At 52.5% G+C, this 24785-nt stretch overlaps 1 protein-coding gene across 2 annotated transcripts in view; it reads right to left on the bottom strand.

The window, feature by feature from the left end:
- The window catches only part of St3gal1 (ST3 beta-galactoside alpha-2,3-sialyltransferase 1), a 92618-nt gene that overhangs the window by 4243 nt on the left and 63590 nt on the right, over nucleotides 1-24785 (bottom strand). Inside the window, exons 4-9 of one of the 2 annotated variants that reach the window (XM_045142957.1) lie at nucleotides 14357-14464; nucleotides 13489-13946; nucleotides 5477-5673; nucleotides 3610-3789; nucleotides 2317-2362; nucleotides 1161-1280 (exon numbers count right to left, since the gene is read on the bottom strand). In XM_045142957.1, coding sequence (XP_044998892.1) covers nucleotides 1161-1280; nucleotides 2317-2362; nucleotides 3610-3789; nucleotides 5477-5673; nucleotides 13489-13785 — 840 coding nt within the window. In that variant the 5' untranslated portion in view covers nucleotides 13786-13946; nucleotides 14357-14464. The remainder of the gene's footprint in view (nucleotides 1-1160; nucleotides 1281-2316; nucleotides 2363-3609; nucleotides 3790-5476; nucleotides 5674-13488; nucleotides 13947-14356; nucleotides 14465-24785) is intronic. The other variant, XM_004656179.2, reaches the window with a different exon arrangement.

Raw genomic sequence — 24785 nt, 5'->3', positions numbered from 1 at the left:
GACCTGCTCTCGTTCAGGGATTTTTCAGGTGAGAGTGGAGACGAGAAACGGGAGGGGCATTTTTGAGGTAGACTCAAGGGGACTGTCATCAACTGGCCGGAGGTAGTAGGAACTAAAAGGGATCCCAGGGGGTGGTGCAGCTCTCAAGGCCACGTTCTGGGGTTCTAACCAACATGGCAAGCTTGGGGCTGGGCTGCACGAGAGTTCTGCTGGTTTCGGACGAATCACCGGGGAGAAGGGCTGCTAGGTAGGGGCTGATCCTTTGCGCAGCGTGCAACATCTACTCCCAGCCTGATAGCTTGGCACGGGTCCTTGTTCTCACCCACGGAGGGGCAGCAGGAGCCTCGGGTGCCCGCTTGGCACCTCTGGAAATTTTAGCAAAGGTCAGGGTTGTGGCCTGAATGTTGGAAGGTAGCTAAGGTCACCACTATACCACTGCCACAACCTGAATACCGCATGGGCCCTCCCGATGACTCTGGCAAGCTACCGAGGGTGCCCCTGTGGCTGTGACAAGCTACCGAGGGTGCCCCTGTGGCTGTGACAAGCTACCGAGGGTGCCCCTGTGGCTGTGACAGTCCTGCTGGAATCCACTTGTGAGGGGTGATTGTGTCAAAGGGACTTAGAATCACTATGACAAGCCTCTGGAGCTGTCTGTGAGGGAGGTTCTAGAAAGATCAACTGAGGTGGGAGGCACCATCCCAAGGGCCGGGATCCCAGACTGAATAAAAGGAGAGAGCTAGCTGAGTGTCAGCCAGCGTCCCACTGTCTTTCTTGACTGGGGTGTAATGTGACCAGCACCTGTTGCTAACACCTTCCCTATCTTGATGGACTGTACCCCCTTGAACTACGTCCCAAACGAACCTCTCCTCCTTAAGCTGATTTGTCAATGCAACGAGAAAAGGAGCAGGTACATCACGTCTTCATTTTGAGCTGAATCCGCACCCTGCCACCCGCCAGCCCCGCTGCCTTGGGTGACTCATGGAACCTTCCAGAACCCCTGCTCCTGAGCACATTCTCACAGAGCACTGCCATTCCTCAACAGGCCCGGCGAGACAGGCATTCAGAGGTGCGGGGGGGGGGGGGGGGACTCTTCCTGTCGCCCTCTCCCCTGCCAACAAAAGAGTCTTCGGAGCCTGGGTGAGGGTGGCCCACCCACCTACCTCGTGGCAGACGTGCATGGAGAAGATGACCGAGAGGAGGCCGGTGGACGGGTACCGCCCGTGGCCCTGCAGCCAGTTGTCAAAGACGTACTTGATGAAGGCTGGGTGGTAGATCAGAATCTGCGGGAACGACGGGTCTGGGTGAGGGGAGCCGGCCACAGGACAGAGGGCACGCAGCGACCCTGCTAAACACTGCTGAGCCTGTGGGCTCCGTGCTGGCAGGGGGACCAGGGACAGCGACCGGCACCCCTGATGGGGGGGCTGGAGGGTGAGAAGAGCCACGGGGGGAGAAAGAGAGCGGAGAGCAGCTACACGGCGCGGGGCAGTTAGCAGAGAGTGGGGGTGGCGACACGGAAAAGACAGCGCCCACAGGCCAGAGCACGAGACCCGAGGTTCTGGAAGGAGTGCTTCAGCAAGCAGCAGGAGTGAGTAGCGTAGTGCCAGGCAGTGTGGCATGACAGACTTCAGGGCAGCGCAGGGCAGCCTGTCACCAGTCCCTGTGGAGCACTCTGGGGTCACTGCATAATCAACTCTAAGTCTGGCTCCCAAGTGCCGGGGTCTTAGGAGACCTTGCCCTCCATCAGCCCACCACACACACACACCAGAGGCTTCTTCCTGGGACTGCGCAGCCCAAGGCCCAAGGACAGGTGCTGGGGGCACAGGCAGATGTCAGTCTCGCCTGGCACGTGTGTCGCTGACAGGTTACTGGCCTCTGTGAGTCTACTGAAGTAAGGCGGCATGTGTGACGGGCTGGTGTAGGACATATCCTACGCCGTTCCTTTCCTATGCCGGCACCAAGGAGGTCCAGGGGGCCCACTGAGGAAGCCAGGGACAGAGGTGAGCCTGGCTTTGCTCAGCACACAGGAGTTCATTCTCCAACTGTAGTCTGCAGTGGCACTCTTGGAAGGCTTGGGAGAGCTAGAAAATTGGAAGCCAATCCAAAGTCTGTTGGAGTAGGTCTGAGTGCCTGAGTGTTCACATCTGCAGCAAGTGCCAGGGTATCGCTGCCAGTCTGGGGTTTGAGGATTTGCCCTTAGCAGTCAAGCCTGCTGGGAGGAACTGCCTGAACCCAACGGGGGCCCCCAGGGATGCTGTGGCAGCACTAAGACACAGGACAGAAAACTGAGTGACAGTACAGGCCTGAGATGCCACTCACCTTGTCCTGTTTCACTTTGATCTTCGAGGGCACTGGTACGTAGGTGCTGTGGTTAGGGAGAGAGACGATGTTAACATGAGGAGAAAACGCCTGGGTGCAGCAGCTCTGGGCACCCTCTGGAAACTGACACAGGGACAGGAGAGTGAGTCCTCTCCTGTCCCCAACTCATGGTCTCATGAGCCACCTTCCTACCCACAGAAACAAAACCCCTCCACAGGGACGCTATGAGGTGACCTTGGCTGATTCCACAATGTTCTGTGGTTGGATGGGTCAGCTTCCCAGAAAAAAATTAAAGTGAAAACTTGCTTCAAGCACAGCCTGAAGGAGCCTAAAGGGGACTGAGATGGCACCATCTTGAAGGGATAGATGTGCCCACTAAGTAGTGGGGACTCTGGCTAATGTTGGCAGAGGTAGCCTATGACTGTCGCAGGCTCACCTAAGAGGTCACGGGGCCTCACCAAGAAGATACAATGAAGGCTGACATCCGATGAGATCTAACTGAAACAATTCCAGTTTCTGAGAGCCTGTGGGGCCCGTACCCAGGAGGTCAGTGCACAGCCAGAAGCCTGGCCCTTCCTCCTGTCTGAACTCTTCCCTCTCACACCCTTGTCCCCAGTGGGCAGAGCTCCATGCAGTTCCTGGAACCTCGGGTCCTGACATTAACTCTACACTGAGAGACCTGGGCTTGGACCAGAAGATATGTAGGCATCTGGAAATGGAAGCCACTTCCCTCCAGGAAGTGCCAAGGGCTTGGGAATTGGACCCAGATGGTTGGCACAGGCTCCAGGTCAAATTCGGTTTTGGGTGAGTGGCTTGGCCCCGCTTGAGTTTCCTCCCTGGGGGAATGGAATTAAGAACCATTGTGAGGAACAAGCGAGCTGGCAAGTTTCAAGCGCTGGCGCAGGGCCTGGGGAGCCGAGGCCGGCCTTCGCTCTCGGGGAGCCAATGGCCACTTTTCTCCACAACTTGCGTGTCCAGGACCACCTGGCCCACGTCACAATTTAATGGGCAAAGGGTGGCATGACTGGAGAGCAATATGGGTCTACTACATGCCGAGTCTTTTCCCTCCTCCAAGGGATTCCAGGGCATTTGGGAAGCAAGCCATAACGGTGTGCTTGGGGGTCCTCAGTGGAAGGATCTGACAAGCTTGGTGGTCATGGAGGAGCGCTGGGAGGCAGGAGGAGCTGTGAGGGCCCACTTGTGCCTGAGCAGGAGGTGTGGAGAGGCATTCTGAGGGCAGCGCAGCAGGAAGGAGCCCATGGGTGAAAGCAAGGCAGGCCCAGGAATACTCACTGGGAGATGGTGCCTGTGGTGGTGGCACTGACCACCCACTGTAGGTCAATGGTCTTAAAGGGGACCAGGACCATACTGACGTTCTCCCCCAGCTCCCGGAAGCTCTCGGGATACACAAGATGGTGAGTGGTCTTGCTCCCGACATCGGCCTCAAAGCCCATGGTGGGTGCCCTGTTCATCCTGGGGGAAGAGAGGCCTGGTGAAGGCGGGGGCCTTGGACCTACAGAGCACCTAGGAGCATCGTCTCTGTTGGTCCCCAGGCCTCAGTTTCCCCATCAGTACAATGGGGACAATGAAAACATGAACCAGCCAGACCAGGTGGTCCAGACCTGTGATTAATTCCAGCTACTCCAGAGGATGAGACAGGTATAGGCAAGTTCAAAGTCAGCCTGGGTTAAAAAGTGAGTTCAAGGACAGCCTGGGCAACTGAGTGAGAGCTTATTTCCAAATAAAAACTCTATAGAGGGCTGGTGATGGCTCCCTTTGCTTAGCATATTCAAGGCCCTCAGCCCCACCCCCAGCACCACGGAAGGCCAAAATGCTTTTGGCTTTGCTCCTTGAAGAGCTCAAGTGAGCCTCACCACTCCCAGCACTGACTATGGGCCCAGGGTCATCATACACAGGATGTGTATTAAGATCCTTTTTTAAAAAAATTATTTTATATTTACTTTTTTTAACTTATTCTTACTTATGTGTTTATTTGACAGAGGAAGAGGGAAAGAGAGAGAAAGAGAGTGGGCAAGCCAGAGTCACCAGCCACTGCAAATGCATGTGCCCCTTGTGCGTCTGGCTAATGCGGGTCATGAGGAATTGAACCTGGGTCCTTTGGCTTTGTAGGCAAATGCCTTAACAGCTAAGCCATCCCTCCAGCCCAAGATTCTTTTTTTGTTTTTTATAGGTTATTTGAGGTAGGGTTTCACTCTAGTCCTAGAATTCACTATGTAGTCTCAGGGTGGCCTCGAACTCAGAGTGTTCCTCCTACCTCTGCCTCCCAAGTGCTGGGATTAAAGGCATGCGCCACCATGCCCGGCTCTTAAGATGCTTCTTTTATGGCCAGAGTCTCCCAAGCCACTCTCTAAATGGAGGTCTGTCTGACAATGAACCTAACTCTGCCCTTCACCACGGACACTTCAGCTGGACACCAAATAAGCCAGTGGGGGGGGGGGTGTGTGCATAAGAACATGAAATCAGAGAAACAGCAATTAGGGGACTGGTCTAGAAAGTGTCTGGGGAACACTGGGCCCCACCTCTGCTCACTCTCTATAAGTTGGGTAATAGGAAAGTCCAAGTAGTTTTGGTCCCTCTTTCTGGGACACAGATCCACCTGGGGACAAGGGAAGCTCTCTTGACATTAAAAGCCTATATAGTTCTAGGGGCTGGAAAGATGGCCCAGCAGCTCAGTTCCCCAGTGCTCACGTAAATCCAGAGCACAAAAGGGCACATGCATCTGGAGTTCCTTTCACAGTGGCAGGAAGCCCTGGCGCGCCCATATTCATTCTTTCTTTCTGCCTCTTTCTGTTTCTGTCTCAAACAAAAATAGTTTCTTTTTTAAAGCTTACAGTCTGTCACAACCAAGACTGTAAGCCATGGGTGGAGATGAGCCATAGAACCAGAGGCTTCAAATCAGTCTTGCCCCGTCCCCAGGTCTCAAGTGCCCCCAGCTAACTGCAGACCCCCTAGGGAAAGTTTTCTCTTTGCATGAAGGGTGTCTGGTTGAGCACCATCCTGCAATGTGGAGATAGGAGAACCAGGGCACCAGGAGGTGCGGCGAGGGGTCAAGCATTCTGAGCTGAGCCAAGACGCTCTCTACCCAGCTGAGGTGCCCTGGGGACGGGAAGGTGGCTTTGGGTGAAGGGTCCCCACCCACCTGACTACGAAGTCGTGACTGTCTATCTCGGGACCATATGAGGAGTCCTTCAAGTTGCCAGAGTTGCCCACGACGGCACAGCGCCGGCAGCCCACTAACTTCTTGTCCAGCGCGGGGTCCACGTTCCCAGGCACCACGCGGAACAGCTCTCTGATGGTGTCGCTCAGGTTGCTGGGCTTCTTCTCCCGCTGGAGTCTCTGTGATGGGGACACGGAGGGGACGTCAGCTTGGCTCTGCTGCCTCCAGCCAGGTAGGCCGGTTCCCTGGCCACTGAACCCAGCTGCCAGCCAAGAAGCCAGAGGCAGCTAGACACAGCCCCCACCCCCACCCCAACTGAGGTCACTAAAGACTTCTCAGCAGAGAGGAGGTGCTCACTAAGCACATAACGTATTGAAGGCCTGCGCTGGCCACCGGAGACCAGGCCAATGGCTGACCTGAGCCAGGCACATGTGGGGTAAGGACTGGGGGTCCAGCTCAGATCTTGGCTTCACACCTGGTCTTCCATGCCCCCAACTCCCCACACGTTTATAGGTGGCTCTGATCCTTCCAAGACTGCACCCCACCCCATGGCTTCTCTCTCTGGAAGTCTCAAGCCTACTCCCATTTCTGCTGCCCTACCCCAAGACCCAGTTCATAAACCAGATGCCCTGAGACACCCTCCCTGATCCCTAGGCAACCAGAATGGTGACCAATCACCTGGACTTGCCCAGGTATGCAGAGTTCCCTAGATGTGCAGTCTTCAGTGATAAAACCAGGACAGGTGGGTCCCCACTTCACCCAGAGTCTGGGGAGAGTCACCATCAGGCTGTATAGTGACCCTCCGTGGCTACTTCTGCCTACTGTACCCACAGTAGAGCCTGAGGATATGCTTTGTAAGGTCTACTGTACCTGGCTAGTCATCACCCTAGGTGTGTCATGCCACCTCAGCCACAGGAGCAGGATGCCCTCAGGCCAGATAGGTTGAGAGATTTGACCCAAATGTGAACCAGGATTTGAATCCAGGCTTTTAGAAAACTTTCATGCTACACTCATAACAAGATCTCTCTGGCCCTTAGGATCTTGATTTTTCAGGCTGCTCAGTCCTTGAGGCTGGGGTCCGGCAAAGGAAGGAGGGGCTGGCCACTGTCCAGTTCAGTGACAAGGGGATGTGTAGGAAATTCCGGCCTCCCCCTGCTCACCTCATGAGGCAGGAGTCTGGCCTTCTCCAGGGGAGGTACATTGGGAGTCCCCCCTGTCTCTCAGTGAAGACAGTGTAGCACCCACTCCATTGGGAGGCAATCTGGCCCATGCTGGGGTCTAGACATGGTAAAGGACCACGTGGTGGTTTGAATGTGAATGTATGCCCCCCTATAGCCTCAGGGACTTTATTTTAAAAATCAAGGTTAAAAGACTGGCGTGGTGGCGCACACCTTTAATCCCAGCACTTGCGAGGCAGAGTTAGGAGGATCACTGAGCATTCGAGGCCACCCTGAGACTCCATAGTTAAGTCCAGGTTAGCCTGGACCAGAGTAAGACCCCGCCCGCCCCCCCCAAAAAAAAACAAGGTTAAGTTTCCTACTTAGTCTCCTACAGCCTGCTGGAGGGAGTGTCACTGGGGGAGGGGAGGCCGGGTCTTGTAGAGCCGACCTACTGAGTGCGTGAAGAGCAGCTTGAGCCCTGGCTGGTCGTGGGTGCTGGCTGGCTGGTGGCAATGTCTGTGCTCTGGTCTGTGGAAGTGAGCCAGCTTCTTCTACTGTGAGGGAACTTTGCCTGGGTTCTGAAAGCCTGAAAAAAAAAAAAAACCCTTTCCTCCTATAAGCTTCTTCTGGTAGGGTCCAGCAATGAAAAAGTGACTGAACCAGACCCCAAGGCCGAATGTGTGAAGAGGTTTTCAGAGGCAGACTTTAACTGGCTTTGATGTTTAGAGGCAGGGCTGCCTTGACTGGGACAGGGAAAGCCATGTTTGAATTAGGATAGCTTTATAAGGGAGATACAAGCTCACTTTGACATAAAGTCGGCCGCTTGGGGACTCAGCAGGCAAGAAGGCCGTCCCTAGATGCAGCCCTTTGTCCTTGCACCTGCAGAACTATGAGCCAAATGAATCTGGTGGCTTTTGTCAGTATTGGAACTCAAGCCCAGGGCCCTACATATGCTAGGCAGGTGTTCCCTTCCAGCCCAACTCTTCTTTATAAAGTAGCCTTTCTTGGGTGTTTCATTATAATCATGAAGAATGTACTAATGTAGCATGCTGCAGGGAAACTCAAGGCACTATTTTCAGACCACACCTTCCACACCTCATCACGCCTGAGACAGAGAATGTGTGTGAAAGGTAATATCTGCATGTGTGGGAAGCATGAACCAAATAACACTCTATATATCTGGTGGGCATGGTGGCACATGTCTTTAATCCCAGCACTCAAGAGGCAGGGATAGGAGGACTGCTGTGTGTTCGAGGTCAGCCTGCGGCTAAAGAGTGAATTCCAGGTCAGCCTGGGCTACAGCGAGATCCTATCTCAAAACCAATAAATAAGAAGGGGGCTGGAGAGATAGCTCAGTGGTTAATGGCACTTGCTTGCAAAGCCTGAAGACCTGAGTTTTATTCTGTAGTACCCACATTAAGCCAGACGCACAAAGCCTGAGTAGAGTTCATTTGCAGGGGCGCTAGCTCTGGCACGCCCATTCTCATTCTCTCTCTCTCTCTGAAAATAAATGAAATTATTTTTAAAAGGTAGGGGTTTTGTTGAAGGTTGCCACACCGATGGACCTTGTAGAGTTTACTATCTCTGGCCTGCCCATTCTCATACGCGCTCTCTGAAAATAAATAAAATTAGGACAAAAAGGAAGGGGTTTTGTTGATGGCTGCCATGCTAATGGACCTTGAAAATAGGTTTTATGAAATAAGCCAGGCAGGGGAAGGCCAATTTGCATAATCCCATGCTTCTTACACTGTGGGCGTGACATTGTGTGGGGAAGTGTAATTATATGGGGATCATAAAAAATTTGGCAACAGTAAAGGTTTTGGAATGCATAAGAATGAGAACTTAATTCAAAACCAAATGCATCATGAATCTGAGGTTTCTCCCACAGCGCTAGCCTGGGTGTGTTGCAGAGTAAGGCTTCTCAGCAACCTTGGTTCTGAACCTGCAGCACGTGGACTTTACACACAACACCAAGTTCTGCCTGAGACGCTCAGCTCAGACTTGAGACTAGTTACCATATGTTATACATAAAAATTCTGCTTCTAGAGCTGAAGAGATGGTTTTAGTGATTAAGGTGCTTACGTGTGAAGCCTAAGGACTCATGTTTGACTCTCCAGGTCCCACGTAAGCCAGAGGCGCAATGTGATGAAAACACGCAAGGTCGCACATGTACACAAGGAGGCACACGTGTCTGGAGTTCAACTACAGTGGCTGGGGACCCGGTACACCAATTCTCTCTCTTACTATCTCACTTTTGCTCCCTAGCATTAGAAAAAATAAGGTCTGTTGGGTTTGCCTCAAAAAAAAAAAAAAGCAATCTACTCTAACAGAAACATGATTTAATTAAGAAAAGCAAAGACTTTTAATATTTCCTTACTGTCATTTCTCAGCATGTTGGTATCAAGTTAATGTATCTTTGGATTGCATTGTGTCAGACAACTAAGCACATTCATCTCACTCGTATGCAAATTTGCTTTCATCTTTGATAAGTGGTAAAAATTACATATATATACATATATATATATGTATACATATATATGTATCAAAGAATCATTTTAAAATGAAACTACTCATGACTTGTGATTAGTAACTGATTCTATTCATTCATCTAAGCATGTGTGTGTGTGTATGTGTGTGTGTGTGCACGTGTGCACACATACACATATGAGAGCAGAGGTCAGATGACAACCTTGGGATATTTGCTTTCTCTTTCTGCCTTGTTTCTGAAGCAGATCTCTGGCTTGCAAGCTTCCAGATTCTCCTGGCTCTGCCTCCCACTTCTGTACTTACAGAGTACAGACGCATGTACCACTTTGTGTCTGGCTTCATGTGGGTGTCACAGAGTCCAGTTTTATATGGGCGCTAAACTGAACTCAGGACAGCAGGTTTGCAAGCAAGTGCCTTTGATCACTGAGCCAATCTCCGCAGTATCCGTATACTAATTTAATATTCCCATGTGCGGGGGGGGGGGTGTCTCCCAAAATATGGGTCTCAGGTGGAAAAAGTCTAAGAAGCCCTGATCTAGATAAATCAATTCACTGAGACAGGAAGTAGAATTGTGTTTCCAAGAGGCTGGGAGGAGAGCATAGTTGGTGTTTTGTGCAGGTTTAGATGGGGAAGATGAAAGTGCTGGGTGTGGGAAGCGGCGGTGACATATAACACCTTGAGTCAACTTAATGAAACAATTATGTGTGATTAAAATGATAAATGTTATTTTGGCTGGGGATGTAGCTCGCTTGCTAGAGTGTTTGCCTAGCACATCTCAAGTCCTGGGTTTGATCTCCAGCACCACAGAAAACGGGCGTGGTAATGCACATCTGTGATCCCAGCTCTCAAGAGGTGGAGGCAGGAGGATCAGTAAGTTCAAGACCAGCCTGGACTTCGTAAGACCAAGTCTCAAAAATAAAAGATAAAGGTTATTCTAGATACATTCTATAACGACTGTGAAATAAACACCATCCAGATTAAAAACTCCTTCAGTTAAGACAAGCTCGGGCCACTCAATACCACAGACTGTGCAGAAAGTCACTGGAGAGGCCTGCCTGTCTCCCAAGAGACCCCATTCCCCTCTCCAGGGGCGGGGGAGAGGAGCACAGCCTGGCCTGGGCCAGGGGCTCAGTAGAGGTCCCCAAACAGGAACAGCTGCTGTGCTTGGTACAATGACTTTAGGATGTGACGGTGTCACCGCCGTGGGGGAGTGCAGCGGTGTGTGTGCTTGCCACGGTCACGCAAGGACATTTACTGGACAGTCATTTCATGACACACCTGCTTTGCCATGGCGGGGGGCGGGTGGACCTGGGCTGAGGCCTCAAAGTGGGCCACGGATGTGAGCGGAGAGCCCTCTCTACTCTGTGCCTGGTAAGCGTGCGCAGCATCGCCTGGTCTGCTGGACCGTTACTGACTGCTTTCATGACTCATTAAAAGCAATGTCTTTGAGAAGGAAAGCTCTGAGCCCCAACCCACAAATGGAGAGCAGGGAGCACCTGGCAGAGTGAGGAAGCCACTGAAAACAAGACAGTGCAGAGAAGCTTGCCCTCCCACGTGGTCCTCTCTCTGGTAGGCCAAAGATGGGCAGACACTACAGAGGGGCACGATGGCCAGCTTAAAGTCCTAACATGCAAAGAGGGAAAGACTTAGACAGGCACTAAAGACGCATTCCAGAGTGAGCTCCTTAATGCCCCACCCTGTCTCTGCAGCAAGATGGGGCCCAGACTGCTCGAATCATCTGGTCCCTGATACTCAGTAGATGAGACTCTGAGGATCTTTTCACAAAAGCCTCGAGCAGAGGCATGGGGTCCTGGTGGAAAACCTGGCTCTTTCGGTCAGCACTCTAATTACCATCATACGGGCTGCGTTAGTCCTACAAGTTGTTAGTGGTGTCAACGGAGGAATGTTCTGGCCTTCTGTGCCCTCTGTTAACGACTCAAGTACCCTGACATGAACCAGGAAAGGATGTCTACAGAAGAACTTTAAAGACACCTGTGCCCAGTCTTTCCTGATTGGTTGCTAAGTGTAGTTCTTTGTATACAGTGAACACTTAATAAATGCCTGCTGCTGATGGGCCAAGTCTTTTGTGGCCTGAGCCAGCTCTCTGCAGTCCAGGGACGAACCTGGGATGCAGACAGCTGGGGTGGGCACTGGGTGAAGCATACGAGCGGCAGGGGCAGAAGGTGGCACCAAGCACATTAGTAAAGTGACAGGACCCAGGAAGTGAGATGGGGCGGAGAGCTGATCCTCCGCCTGCATCGCCTCTGCTCCTCCGCAAGGGCGTGACGGGGGCCGCCCACCCTTCCTCCTGCTCTGTCTTCTCCTGTGCCTACTTCCTCCCAGGGACACGTCTTCAGGGCTGGGGACTTTGTGTCACCCCCTTCTCTCCTAAACCTCTCAGTCCAGGAAGAGGAAGATCATTTTCCATCTCCATGTATCAGGCCTGCAGGCAGGAGGTGCTCAATAAACGCAGAATCACGGACATTTCTTGCTTCCCCTCAGTCTCTCCTGTGGTCATCAAAAGAAGAGTATTTTTAACTCAGGCCTTCATGCTTTCACAGGAAGTGTTCTTACCCACTAAACCACCTCCATATCCCCAGTTTTTCTAGCTTTGACAATTGTACTGGTGAAGCAATGACCTCTAAGAAGACAGGTCCAGGTAGCAGCCCCTGGAAGCTGAGAATGTAGCTCTCTTTGGGAGAAAAAGGCCCTCTTGAGAAAACACTTAAGGACCCCCAGATAAGACCGGTCTACACTCAGGTGTGCCCCAGAACAGAGGACACGGGTCCTTCTCAGGAGGGAAAAGGAGGGAGAGAAACAAGAGAGACAGAGAAAATATGTGAGGGAGGCAGAGACAGAAGTGACCCAGCCAACTGTCACGGGCTATCAAGGACAGCAGGGAGACAGCAGCTGCTGAGAGACAGGGGTGGGGGCAGGCTGCTCCTCAGACTCCTCAGCCGGAAGCCACCCTGCCGATACCTTGATGTTAGACTTGGAACTTCCAGAACACTGCCCCACCTGCACACTTCTTTTATAATATTTTTTAACATTATTTATTTATTTATTTATTTCACAGAGAAGGGGGGGGTAGAGAAAGAGAGATTGAGAAGGGGAGCGCCAGGGCCTCCAGCCACTGCAATGTATGCAGACGCAGATGCATGTGCCCCCTTGTGCATCTGGCTAACATGGGTCCTGGGTAATCCAACCTGGGTCCTTCGGCTTTGCAGGCGAACGCCTTAACCGCTAAGCCATCCCGCCAGCCCCCACCTGCACCCTTCTGTGGTCTTAAGCCACCAGATCTATGGTCATTTATTAGGGAGCCACAGGAAACAAAAACAGCAGGACCTTGTCTGGCTTGCACACGATAGATGCTGAGGGGACAGGGGAGGTGGCTCCGTAAGTACGCGCTTGCTGCACAGCATGAGGACGAGTTCGATCCCCGGCACCTTCGCCAAAAAGCTAGCACAGTAGCTCATTCCTGTCACCCCAGTGTTGAGGGGAGCCGAGACAGGATAATTACTGGGGCTTACTGGTCAGCCAGTCTGACTGAAAACTGGCAGTTTCGGGTTCACTGACAGGATCTGTCTCAGGGAAATAAGGACAATGAAGAAGGACACTGGATTCTGTCTTTCACCTTCATAGGCATGTGCACAGGGTGTGCAATTTTCTCTCAATATTCTCATTTACTTGTGAATAGAGAGAGAGAAGATGGGCATGCCAGGGCCTCTAGCTGTTGCAAATAAACTCCAGACACATGCGTCACTTTGTGCACCTGGCCCTATGTGGGTACTGGGGAATCAATCCCAAGTCATTAGGCTTTGCAGGCAAGTGTCTTAATCGCTGAACCATTTCTCCAACCTCAGTGTGCAATCTTTTTTAAAATTTTATTTATTTATTTATTTGAGAGAGGGAAAGAGGCAGACACACACATACAGAGAGAGAGTGTGTGTGTGTTTGTGTGAGAGAGAGAGAATGGGCGCACCAGGTCCTCCAGCCACTGCAAACGAACTCCAGATGCATGCGCCACCTTGTGCATCTGGCTTACGTGGGACCTGGGGAATTGAACAGAAGTCCTTTGGCTTTGCAGGCAAGCACCTTCACCGCTAAGCCATCTCTCCAGCCCCTCAGCGCGTAATCTTTATAGACATGTGCATGACATCACACTCACCCACACACTACATCCTTTTCCCCACATACAATAGCTTCTGAGGAATGAGTGAGTGAAGGGATGAATGAGTGAGTGAACAAACAATAACCACATGCTTCCACATGCCTGGTGGGGCACCAGGACCCATTGAGGACCTCTGCCCGCCCCTCAGCCCCCTCCCCTGCCCTGGCTCTGCTCACCAGCCACCACTGGTACGTGTCCTCCTCCAGGAGCGCATTGCTGGCTGTCAGCAGCGGCTGCACGGTCTGGTTGAAACGCTGGTCAAACCAGGCGGACACCTTGAGCTGGCTGACGCAGCGTGCGCAGGTGCACGGCTGGGACTTGATGAGCTTCCGCAGGCCATGCGAGAGCTCCAGGACCATCTGCTTGGGGAACCAGGCAGTGGGCACCCCACTGGTAGAGAAGTTCAAGAAGAAGGAGGTGAGGAAGATGAAGAGCACAAGGAACGTGAGCAACTTGAAGGTCTTCTTCCTCATGATCGCTGGACCTCTGGACGGGGGTGGGCGGAAGGGAGGGTGTGTGGGAGGAAGTTCTCAGCCGAGCGGAAGCACGAGGAAAATCCCAACAGTGCAAGGGTAGTCAGAGGGCCTGGGATATTCAGGAGGCCTCAGAGGCAGTTGAGGACAATCTCCACCTCCTGTGGAAGAGACCAGGCCTGGGTTCCGGGTACTCGTGTGAAGCACACGCGGGCCATCCGTGGTGTGCTGACCTCAGCATGTGTGGGAATGAACGTGGACTGTTTCTTTGTGGCCTGAGCAAAGCTGAGAATGTGGCTCGATGAAGCGTGGTAGTGGAACAGTGGTTAGCTTTCCATTCAAAGGGGACCAGGGGCATTTAATCCCTGGGATAATCCAAGGACAGCAAAGTAGGGACCCGGAAGGACCAGGGGTATTTAATCTCTGGGATAATCGAAGGACGGCAGAGTGTGGACTTGGAAGGACAGGAGTTATTTAATCCCTGGGATATTCCAAGGACAGCAGAGTGTGGACTCAGAAGGACATGGTAGGAAAGAGCTTGGTAGGGGACGCAGGAACACTGCTTGGCTACCTTCCTCCGGAAAGTGTGGTCTAAAGGTCCTTATTTAGAGCCTCGTTGCTCCCACACTGTCACCACGGATGGACGGTTAAGTGACATCTCCAGGAAGGCAGAGCTTAGCTGTCATTTGTATAGAAAAAGGAAGAAGGAAGAAAAATGAAATTCTGTGACCTTGCAACAGAAATCATGTCTGCACATTTCCAACAAGGGCCTCCCACGGAGGGGAGATGACCCAGGATCACGGTTCTTTCCTTAGGGAAGCCACCTTGCTTACTCGCTTCCGCTGCACCTGACCTGCCAGAATTGTACAGTAAGGACCTACTTGTGCTGATTAATTTTTATCACTTCTAGTTCTTTGGTGAATTTTCAACTTCCCATCTATCTCTGAACAACTTCACTCACCACAGTTATTTATTTAATTTTTTTTAAAGATAGTGTCTCATGGAGTCCAGGCTGGCCTTGAACTTACTATGTAGGCCAAGATGTTCTTGAACTTCTGATCCTCGTGTCTCCATCTCCCCAATGCTGGGACTATGTTCAGACTGTGCCACCACACACAGCATTACAATTCTTTTCAAGTCCGCCACAACAGTAGACGACTTTGTGTCTCTTTCTACTACTTCCTGTCAGGCACAGTTGAGGGCCCCAGGTCACTGGAGGTTCAAGCAGGCCTGAGCTGTCGGGCATGGCTAAGGGCCCCAGGCCACAGGAGGTGGCAGCGGGCCTGAACCCCATTATCGCACCTTGAACCAGCAGGAGGGAGGCAGCTCCCTCAGTTGGGGCACCTGCACATCTTGAGATTTAGCTTTTGGTTTCCCCGTGGCCATGTGACCTGTACCCCTACCCTAAGCCTATTATGTTAATGAGGTACCAGCCAGCGGCCTTCACACAGCCAATCCCCCTGTGGCCCATACCCCGTACCTTTTCCCGCCATACATGAACACTTATCAGCCCAATCCCCTAACAAGTAAACGAGCTGTCCTCTGACAGTCTCCCGGGTGTTTCTTCCCATCACACTCACGGCCACTCAAGACCCTGCTCCACAGCTGCCTGGACGCCCCCGGGAGACCCATGCGCACAGGACGCAGGGAGGCCAGGAACCAAAGCTTCCCACCAGAGCTCACTGATGTGGAAGTCATGGCCTACCACCACAAACAGAGCCACCCTGGCTGTCATATTGTCTCTGCCATGATAAACTGGTATGTCCTGAAACCACAAGCCCAGATCACTCGTCTCTCAAGTGTTTCTGTCAGGTGCTCCTTCACAGTAACGAACAACATGACCACAGCTCAGTTCAGCTTTCCAGCTATTTAGCTGCCATTTCCTACTGTTTTTTTTTTTTTGTTTGTTTTGTTTTTTTTTGAGCTACACAACATGTTAGCAGGGACCTCTACAGGGAAAGAAAGCAGCCTGGATATGAATTATTTCCTTTGCTCTGGGGTGTGGTCTCTTGGAGTCGGATTGACTTATCCTGGTAAACTTGTTCTTTAAAGATTTTATTTATTTGTGGGCGAGCAAGAGAAAGAAGGAGAGAGAGAGAAAGGGAGGGAGGGGGAGAGAGAGCCAATGGGCACACCAGGGCTTCTAGCTATTGCAAATGAACTCCATACTCGTGTGCCAACTTGTGCATTCAGCTCACATGGGCCCTGAAGAATTGAACCTGGGTCCTTAAGCTTTGCAGGCAAGCACCTTAACTGCTAAGTCACCTTTCCAGCCCTAAGCTTATTTTTTTTAATAATTTTTTAAATATACTTGAAAGCAGACAGAAAGAGAGAGAGAGGAAAGGAGGGAGGAAGAGAGAGAATGGGCATGGCAGGGTCTCAAATGAACACTAGATGCATGCCACATTTTGTGCCATTTTGGGTGCTAGGGGTTTGAGCTCGGGTTGGCAGGCTTTTCAAGGAGCCACCTGTCTAACACCTGGTAAACTTCTTGTTCACTCCACCTCTCTATGTATTTAGTCATCTATCTCCATTCTCTTCTATTGTCCCTGACGCTCTACCTCATGGGAATCAGCACCGACTTGATACAGGAGGGAAACAGCAAACAGTGTGTGTACCCCAACTTATCTCCCTTCCCTTGGGTACCCTGGTCCCTGCCATCTCAGCTGAAGCTACTTGGGGTTCTCCGTTTAGCGTCAGCTTCTGCCACAGCCAGACATGGAAGCCTTTCTCCCTTGGTTGCTGGGTCTTGGGGTGGCATCCTGTACATGCGAGGGACTGGGTGTTCACTGGGAGGAGGGTCAGGCATAGAGGTCCCAGGGCGCCCATACCTCATTGCAGGTGTGAGCAGATGGCAGGTGGGAACACGAAGGTGCTACCACCACCTTGCCCAGAAGAGGGTTGGCACCAGCTGCTTTGTGTGTTGGATATTCCCCTCACAGGCTGGAAGACTTCTGGCCAACTCTCTGAGGATCCAGGTACCTTCCCTCCACCATCCCATAGTCTTCTCTCTGTAGATCTGGCTGTCTTCAATGGTACAACAGGTACGCACAGAGTAAAGGCCGGCCCAGCACAGGCGGGCTTCAAGTGTGCTATTGTGGAGAAATGCTCTTCCCCACACTGCTGTCTAGCCCTGGCCTGGCCACTGGCCACTCGAAACCACCTACTCTAATTGTGGAAACAGCCCAGGATCTTGGATGGTGGTGAAAAGAAAAACACAGACAATAAACAACAGCTTCTGTGCTTCCCTAGGCAGACCCTTGAACTTGGGTCCTTTGCTTCTGAATCCACAAAACGGAGCTGACAACATCCCCTAGGGCTGTGTGTGGGGGCAACCTGCACAAATGTGACCAGCTGCACTGGGGCACAGGGTGTGAGTACCACAGGGGTGCGGCTGTCCTTCTTCTGTAAAGTCCAGAAGGCTCCTGTGAAAAATGACCAACTGGAATGCTGGCCTGTCCCGGAGCAGGGTTATTTAAAAGACCCAAGGGCATCAGGCATCAAAGACTACAGGGCAGGGGAGAGCTACACTGAGTGGCGGGAGCCGGCTTGAGCTGCCTCAGTCCCTCCAGACACTGACTGCTGCCCTTACTGCTTTCCCTGGAGCCCAATGCGTTCTCTATGTGTGAGTCTGTGTGTGTGTGTGTGCACGTGCATGCGTGTGCATGCACATGCACGTAAGCACACATGCATGCAGTCACTGCGGGTTCCCAGGGCCATCCAGGGAGTGTGCAGGAGAGGCTGGCCATGAGTATCTCTCGGACCAGCACTGGACAGAACTGCTTCATGTACAATGTTCCCCACACCTGGCAATTCAGAGTCCCAGCTGTCACCCGGAAGAGCCCTGGCAGCTCTGTGCGTGGCAACAGTGAACACATCACAGGCTTTGGAGGGGGTGAGCTTGGGCCTGGGTGTGAATGCTGAATCGCCCTGTTCTGGTGAGGCACCCTGGGAATGAGCCTGTCTCTCTCGACCCAGTCTGAACCTCAAGGTGGTAGGAAATCATGTCTCTTCAAGGAATAAATGGGCATGAAGTGCTGGCATTTAATACACGCTCAGTAATCCGGGGAGGCCACGGACTGGCTGAGCTTACTTGGCTTTCCTCATCAAATAGTGTTCTCTTAGACGTTTAACCAATGTCTAGGTGCCAACCCCCTTTCCTTTCCCATCTGGGACCCGTCTAAGCAAGAAGTTCCAACAAGAGGCCCTGGTCTTAAAACAGGGTTCCTTGAGCAGAGCCCCGGCACCTCCATGTTGCTGAGCAAGGGTGTGTGACTTGTGCCTTAATCGCTCGTTTGCAGAATTCATGTCAGGCATGGTCCAGTGAGCCAGTGCTGAGGGTCCTGCCAGGAGGCCCCACGGGCCCAGATTCCTGCCACCGCCACGTGTGTCATCCGTGGCGAAGGAGTACCCAGCGCACACGCAGCTGATACTGCGTTGACAGCTTTCTCTCTGAAGATGTCCCCCAGGAGATCTTGCAGAGGGAGACGTTCAGAAACCTCCCAGGGGAATTCTATAGACCCACATTAACACCAAAGCCCTGGGCCAGCTAGGGAGGAGCCTGCCTTCAATAGCTGAGTTCTACTGCACAGAACCACTGCTGCGCACTGGGCCCGCCCACAGCTGAGGAGCTCCATTTCTTGCTGCCCCAGGGCCGATGGTCACCGTCTATTTATTGTAGGAGCGTTTGGCCTTGCCTCCTTCATACTCCATCTTGACACCATGCTGCAGGGACTGGAAGCCTGAAACTACATTTCCCAGCTTCCCCTGCATGGATGGCTCCAGGTGGACTACTACTAACATCTGGCTGGACACCAGCATGGTGGGGTCTGGGTTATGCCTCCCTCCGTGGTGGCGGCTACTGTGTGGCTGCCCATCCACCCGAGTGCTGGACGCCAGAACCTGTCTCTGCCACCTCCAAGCTAACTCTGCGTGGCTTTCTAGCCTCACGGTCTCAGGTTCCACGCCCTCTTCCTTTCATCACCCGTGTAAGCACCCTGCCCTGAATGAAACCCTTCTGCCTGGGGCTTTGGCCTCGGTTTCTTCACCTGTGATGCGGGAATAAGAGTGACACTTTCTCCACGGGGTTGTGTGTAGAGTTCAGTGAGCCACTGGAGGTAAAGTGTTAACGTGGGTTTGGGGTCCAGCCACTTGACACACACAGGTTGGTCTGGGGCCTCTCACTTTCAGACAGAGATGCACAGAAAGTTGCCAGTGGTTTGGGCAGGATGTGGTAAAGGCCTGAATCCTAACAGGGTACCTGGTTGACCTTGCACCTGCCAGGAGCCATGGCATCTGAACTGTGGTAGAGAGATGTCCCATCCCTGTCCCTGCTCTGTGGTAGCAGCATGCATCCTGGACAGGGTATGTGGAGGTGACCACTAGGGCCAGAGAGGGCAATAGGAACCCTCCTTTCTACTGTCTGGTTTCTCTCTGACCAGCTGATGCCAGGCCCACCCTCTTGGAGTCACCACAGAACTGGAACTTGAAGGGCCTGGCTGATCCCAGACTTGGGCCACGGTCCTACAGTGGACAGGTGGCTTGGCCGCAGCTGGACAGGGCTCCCTGTAGAAAACACCAATGCCCAAGATAAGCCCAGGTAGGAAATCTGACAAGGTTGGACCATAGTGACTTTAGCCCATGGTGACAAGTTCTCTGTCACTCCCTCAGGTCCCAAATAAAGCCAATCACCAGCTATGTTGCTCTTGAGACTTCTCTCTCCTTGACCTTCCAGAGAAAAGAGAACAGTACCACCCTGAGGCCCAACACAGGGGCAGCTCAGGACCCACGCAGACCTGTCTGCCTCTGTCAAACTGCACTCTGCTCAGTGGAAAGATGAACAGCTAGTTGATCAGTCTTGAGAGTTCATTCCCAAAGATATAGTCCTTCTACTTTACCAAGTCAATCATAACCATGAGTATTTAACACATATCAGAACTGTTGCTATCTATAGTTTTGTGGATGCAAAATGTCTAGAATAATTTCTGATCCTCTGGATGGGCTATTCAACACTCATACTGCTACATGTTGCAAGATGATTTTTTTCAAGATTTTAGTTTTATGTATTTATTACAGTCAGAGGGAAGAAAAAGAGAGAGAAAGAAAGAGAGAGATAAAGAGAGAATGGGCACGTCAGGGCTTTTAGCCACTGTAAATGAACACCAGACACATGTGCCAATTATGTGCATCTGGCTTACCTGGAAAATTGAACCTGGGTCCTTAGTCTTCGCAGGAATGAACCTTAACCGCTAAGCCATCTCTCCAGCCCATATTTATTTTTATTTATTTATTTGAGAGAGAGAGAGAAAGAAACCAAGAGAGGGTGAGGGAAGGACAGAAAGAGAGAGAATGGGCACACCAGGGCATGCAGTCACTGCAAATGAACTCCAGATGCACGCACCACCTTGTGCATCTGGCTTATGTGGAACCTGGGGAATCAAATGTGGGTCCTTCTGGCTTTGCAGGCAAACACTGTAACCCCCTAAGCCATCTCTACAGCCCAGGATGATGTCTTAGTCAATGTCTGGCCATGTGTGCGTGAATGAAGGTGGTCCTGTGAGAAGATAAATGAGGCGAAACACCACCATTTCTGGGGTGACCACAGTGGTCATCACATAGTATCTTACCATACTGCCTAGTTGTTTTGTGACGATGCTGGCATAAGCAAACTTACCACATTCTGGGTCAGCAGACTTACTCTGCTGTACTTGCTATTGTCATGATGGCGTGTGTCCCTTCTACTGAGGGTCTGCACAACAGCACGCCACCTCCCGCAGGCAGCAGCCTCACACAGCCTATGCACACGTGTCTCTCCTCTCACCTTATCACGAGCTATGTGGAGTGGGGAGGGGGGGGCTGCAGGCACTGTGTGCCAAATTCACCAACAGCACCAGTGCACCTGCAGTGGATCCCAGCATCAAGCACCTTGCGACATAATTAAAATCCTTGAGAAACTCTATGTGCCTGTGCTGTGCACACATGGGAGTGTGCGGAAATGTGGGCACCAGGGACTGGTGTGCAGGGTGGCAACACCCTCTGGCCTGGATGCACCTCTGCAGAATTCTCTCTGAACCCTTGCTGGGCACCCATTGTCTACGCAGAACCTCCTCCTTTCTCTGGTCTGGATGCCCGGGTGTGGCCCTTTCTTTTTCTTTGTGTGCGCGTGCGCATATACACTTGTAGGTGATGGAGCACGCAGGTGCACATGTGTGTGGAGGTCAGAGGTCAACAGCAGGAATCCTCCTCAGGCACTTTCCACCTTAGTTTTGGAGACAAGATTTGTCACTGAACCTGGAGCTCAGTGATTCAGGGAGACTAGCCAGCCAGTGGACCCTGGGGTTTCCTGTCGGCCTCCTCAGTTGAATTACAGGCACACACAGCACCATTCCATGTGGGTGCTGGGGATCTAACCCGTGGTGCTTATGCTTGCAAGAAAAGTAATCTACCCGCTGAGACATCTCCACAGCCTGATGTACTGAGTGGTGTGCGTATGTGTGCATGTGTGTGATTTGTGTGTGCACATGGGCATTCACGAGCCACAGCATGAGTGCAGGTCAGAAGACAAGCCCAGGGAGTTGGTCCTCATCTTCCCCTTGAGCGGGGGTCTCTCTCATTTTGCCACTGTGAACATCAACCTAGCTGGCTCACGGGCTTCGGGATTCTCCTGACTCCGACTCCCACTGCAGCGGGCACATCGGAACACAGACAAGTACACTTCCTGCGTCCACTCTCCACGGGCTCTGGGGACCTGAACATTGGTGGTCCATGTTGCACAGAATGTGTTTTTAACACTGGACCATCTTCCCAGTCCCTGGTGTGCCTATTTCTAACCTTCTCAGGGGAAGGATCCCAGAGGCATCCTCAGACTGAATGGACGGAGAGAGCTCAAGGTGAGGGAGGCCTGGGGGGCTCTTCCTGATGCTTCTCGGGGTGAGGTCCTACAAGGAAAATCCCTGAGCCCTTTGCTAGGTGACTCCGGGAGGCTGAGGGGCTCTTGACCAGTGCCTGGGCAAACCATGGTCAGAACAAGTAGAGTGACGTTGTCCTTGTCCTCCTGAAACTTCGGGAGGGGCAGAGGCTGAAGGAGTCCTTACAGAGCACAGCATCATCGCAGTGGTTAGATGTGATGTGTCACCTTGGTCGATCACAAGTCTATTATTGGGAAGATGTTTAACAGACATATTAATGCCTACCAGCAGTCAGTAAAGAGATTACTGTTGACCATGTGAGTGGGCTACGTCCAACCAAGTGAGGGCCTTCACGGGAACATCTGAAAAGAAGGAATGTCACCCCAGGGACGGAAGGGGATTGAGTTCCGATTTCCATGCACTTTCAGCCCTCTCTGCCCTGGTAGACTCAGAACTTGCCTTTTAACCAGAACTGCCTCTGCAACTGCATGACTGTTTACATATACTTGATGTTCTCTTGAAGTCCCTCCTCATAGCCTTCAGCACGGGGAGCACAGGGCACAGGGCACAAGGCTGCCAGGTGTCCTGAGAGAGATGTAAGGACCCGCGAGGTCTGCAGGCTGGAGGGCAGAGACTCCTGAAGGAGGAGCTGCAGGTGCCAGGACAGCTGGAAAATAGGTGGGAGTGAGGGGCCCGGAGGGAGGAGTAGAGCCACAGTCCAGGCAGGACCCGGGCTACAGAAAAGCTCGTGGGGGTGTGCCCAAGTTACAGCTGGTAGCAGGCAAAATCAGGGCCTCTCTTGAACGGCACCTCCCGTGGGGCACCTAACACAGAGGGCTTCCAGGGCCTGCGCTGAGAGCTCGCTGGACAACGTAGCCACTACTCTGGGCGTTTCGTGCTTCTTCTTGGCTCTGGGGTGCCTGGGACTGACTGACTTAGAAAATGATTCTGTTCGTGGTCCCCATACTCTTGGCTGCAGGACTTGGGGAAGCTGGCTAGGCTCCTAATTACCCGGGAGACCACCCTAGGGCAGGCAAGGGCTCCTGCCAGATGTCACTTTGACTGAGGGGCTCAGCAAGTCTCAGTGCTCTTGTCCCTTCGCCCCAGGCTCGGGAACATTCCAGTATTTCCTCCTCAGAGACGGCACCACCCTTGTTATTTTCTACCATCGGCCCATGTCTTTGCAGATCACCCTTCCCAAACTCCCCTCCCTTGTCACCTGGAGAGCAGCCCACGTCCTGCCAGTGGGCTGACCTATCCGGTGAGCGCCGCAGCCCTGCTGCTGCATGATACCACAGGCAGAGGTGTGTGGACGGCCTAGGCGCTGGGCTCCCCGAGAACCGCCCGGGCATCCCTGCCTGCACCCTGGAGAGCCAGGCTACTCCGGAAACTCCCCGGCTGATGGGATTTGCAGGAGTCAGCCAGCTGACTCACCCACCCTGGGTCCTGGGTGCCCCTCAACCTACTAGCCAGTCATTATGGGATCTTCCCAGACCAGCTTCCAATGGCTGCAGGGTAGCGCTCGCCAATCATTAAGTACCATCGCCCAGGCTCATACCACCCTTGTGCACTGTGGCGAGGGTTGGAACCAAAGGCTCCTTCTGCAACCTTAACTTCTAGGTGGGTCACATTCCAAGTCCCAGGGTCGTGATGCCTCCTCAGGCTCCCTGGTGAGTCTCCAATCACTTGAAAGCACCATTTCTCATGGGAATGGAGTGAATGGTCACAGGAGCCAGCGGCAAGGAACCTGCAACCTGGCTACCTCATAGCTGACCGTGACCCAAGCCCATCTATTCCCGAGCCCTGCCGGTGCAGGAAAGTAGAGACTCCCGCTCTGCTCTCAGGAGGATCCTCGGGGCTTCTGAAGACAGGCCCACGACACATCTCCAACCCAATCAGGGGGCCAATGGTCTTACCTGCCCTTCCCCCTATCTTGGCAGACACAAACGATTCCCCTTTGGATTGGCGCTCAGCTCGCCCACCCCAGAGGGTGCCACCTCCCCACATGGGTTTTGTAGATACCTAATGTGAGCACTCTTCCATGGGAATTTGACAGGATTTAGAACCACCAGAGAAACAGAAAGCATGCCTCCGGGTGAGCCCGTGAAGGGAGGGAGCATCCTGCAAGGTTTAAGTGAGAAGATCCACCATGCCGCGAGCTGACTTCCAGACTGAATGTTCCTAAAGAAGACAGAGTGGGGCGCTAACATTCATCTCATTCTGCTTTCTATCTAGACACAACGTGACCTACCGTGATGGTGGCTCTTGCCACTGGGACGGACTGTGCCCTCAAACCGTGAACCCAAACAAACGCTTCCTTAAGCTGCTTCTGTCAGTATTTGGTCAGCAACGAGGAAAGTAACTGGTACGCTCAGTTCAGTTCGATAGTTCAAGTGCCCACAGGGCTTTTGGTATCTGTCTGTAGCTTTACTTTATGTGAGGGTTTCTAAGGGGCAGGTCTTCTGCCCACAGCACACGGTGGAGCCGGCGTAAACGACCCCATTCGACAGAGTGTGAGGCCGAGGCCACTGACGGAGGGGCTTGCTCGGGGTCAAGGCTAAGAAAGACGGGCTGGATCCTGAGCCTACCCTTCAGTGCCACACTGTCCTTCCTCTCCTCTGACCAGACGACATCAGAATACGGGAACGTGGTCAGGTCATCTTCACTTCCAACACACTGAAGCCACCAGGAAGGACCAGGGCAGCAGGGGACAGTGGCAATGCAAATACTAGATAATGTTGGGAAAACAGGGTGCCCTGCAGATAAGTGTGATAGACAGAGCCTGACTGTGTTGCTGTCTCTAGGATTGCCAGCCTGGGAGCCACAGCCGGTGTGTGAGCATGGACGGTCAGGATCACTGGGGCATGGGAAGAGCAGAGGGCATGGGCACAGACGCGTGGGCATCCAGAGAGCAGCCCGGTCTCATCTAAGGCTGTAAGGAAACCTGTCTTTTTTTTTTATTATTTTTATTCTATTTTATTTATTTCACAGAGAGAATGAGAGAGAGAGTTGGGTGCACCAGGGCCTCCAGCCACTGCAAACAAACCCCAGACACATGCACCACCTTGTGCAACTGGCTTACGTGGGTCCTAG

This window comes from Jaculus jaculus, chromosome 2 (genome assembly GCF_020740685.1).
Source record: "Jaculus jaculus isolate mJacJac1 chromosome 2, mJacJac1.mat.Y.cur, whole genome shotgun sequence".
Lineage (NCBI taxonomy): Eukaryota > Metazoa > Chordata > Mammalia > Rodentia > Dipodidae > Jaculus > Jaculus jaculus.
This window is presented reverse-complemented; position numbering and strand designations above follow the sequence as displayed.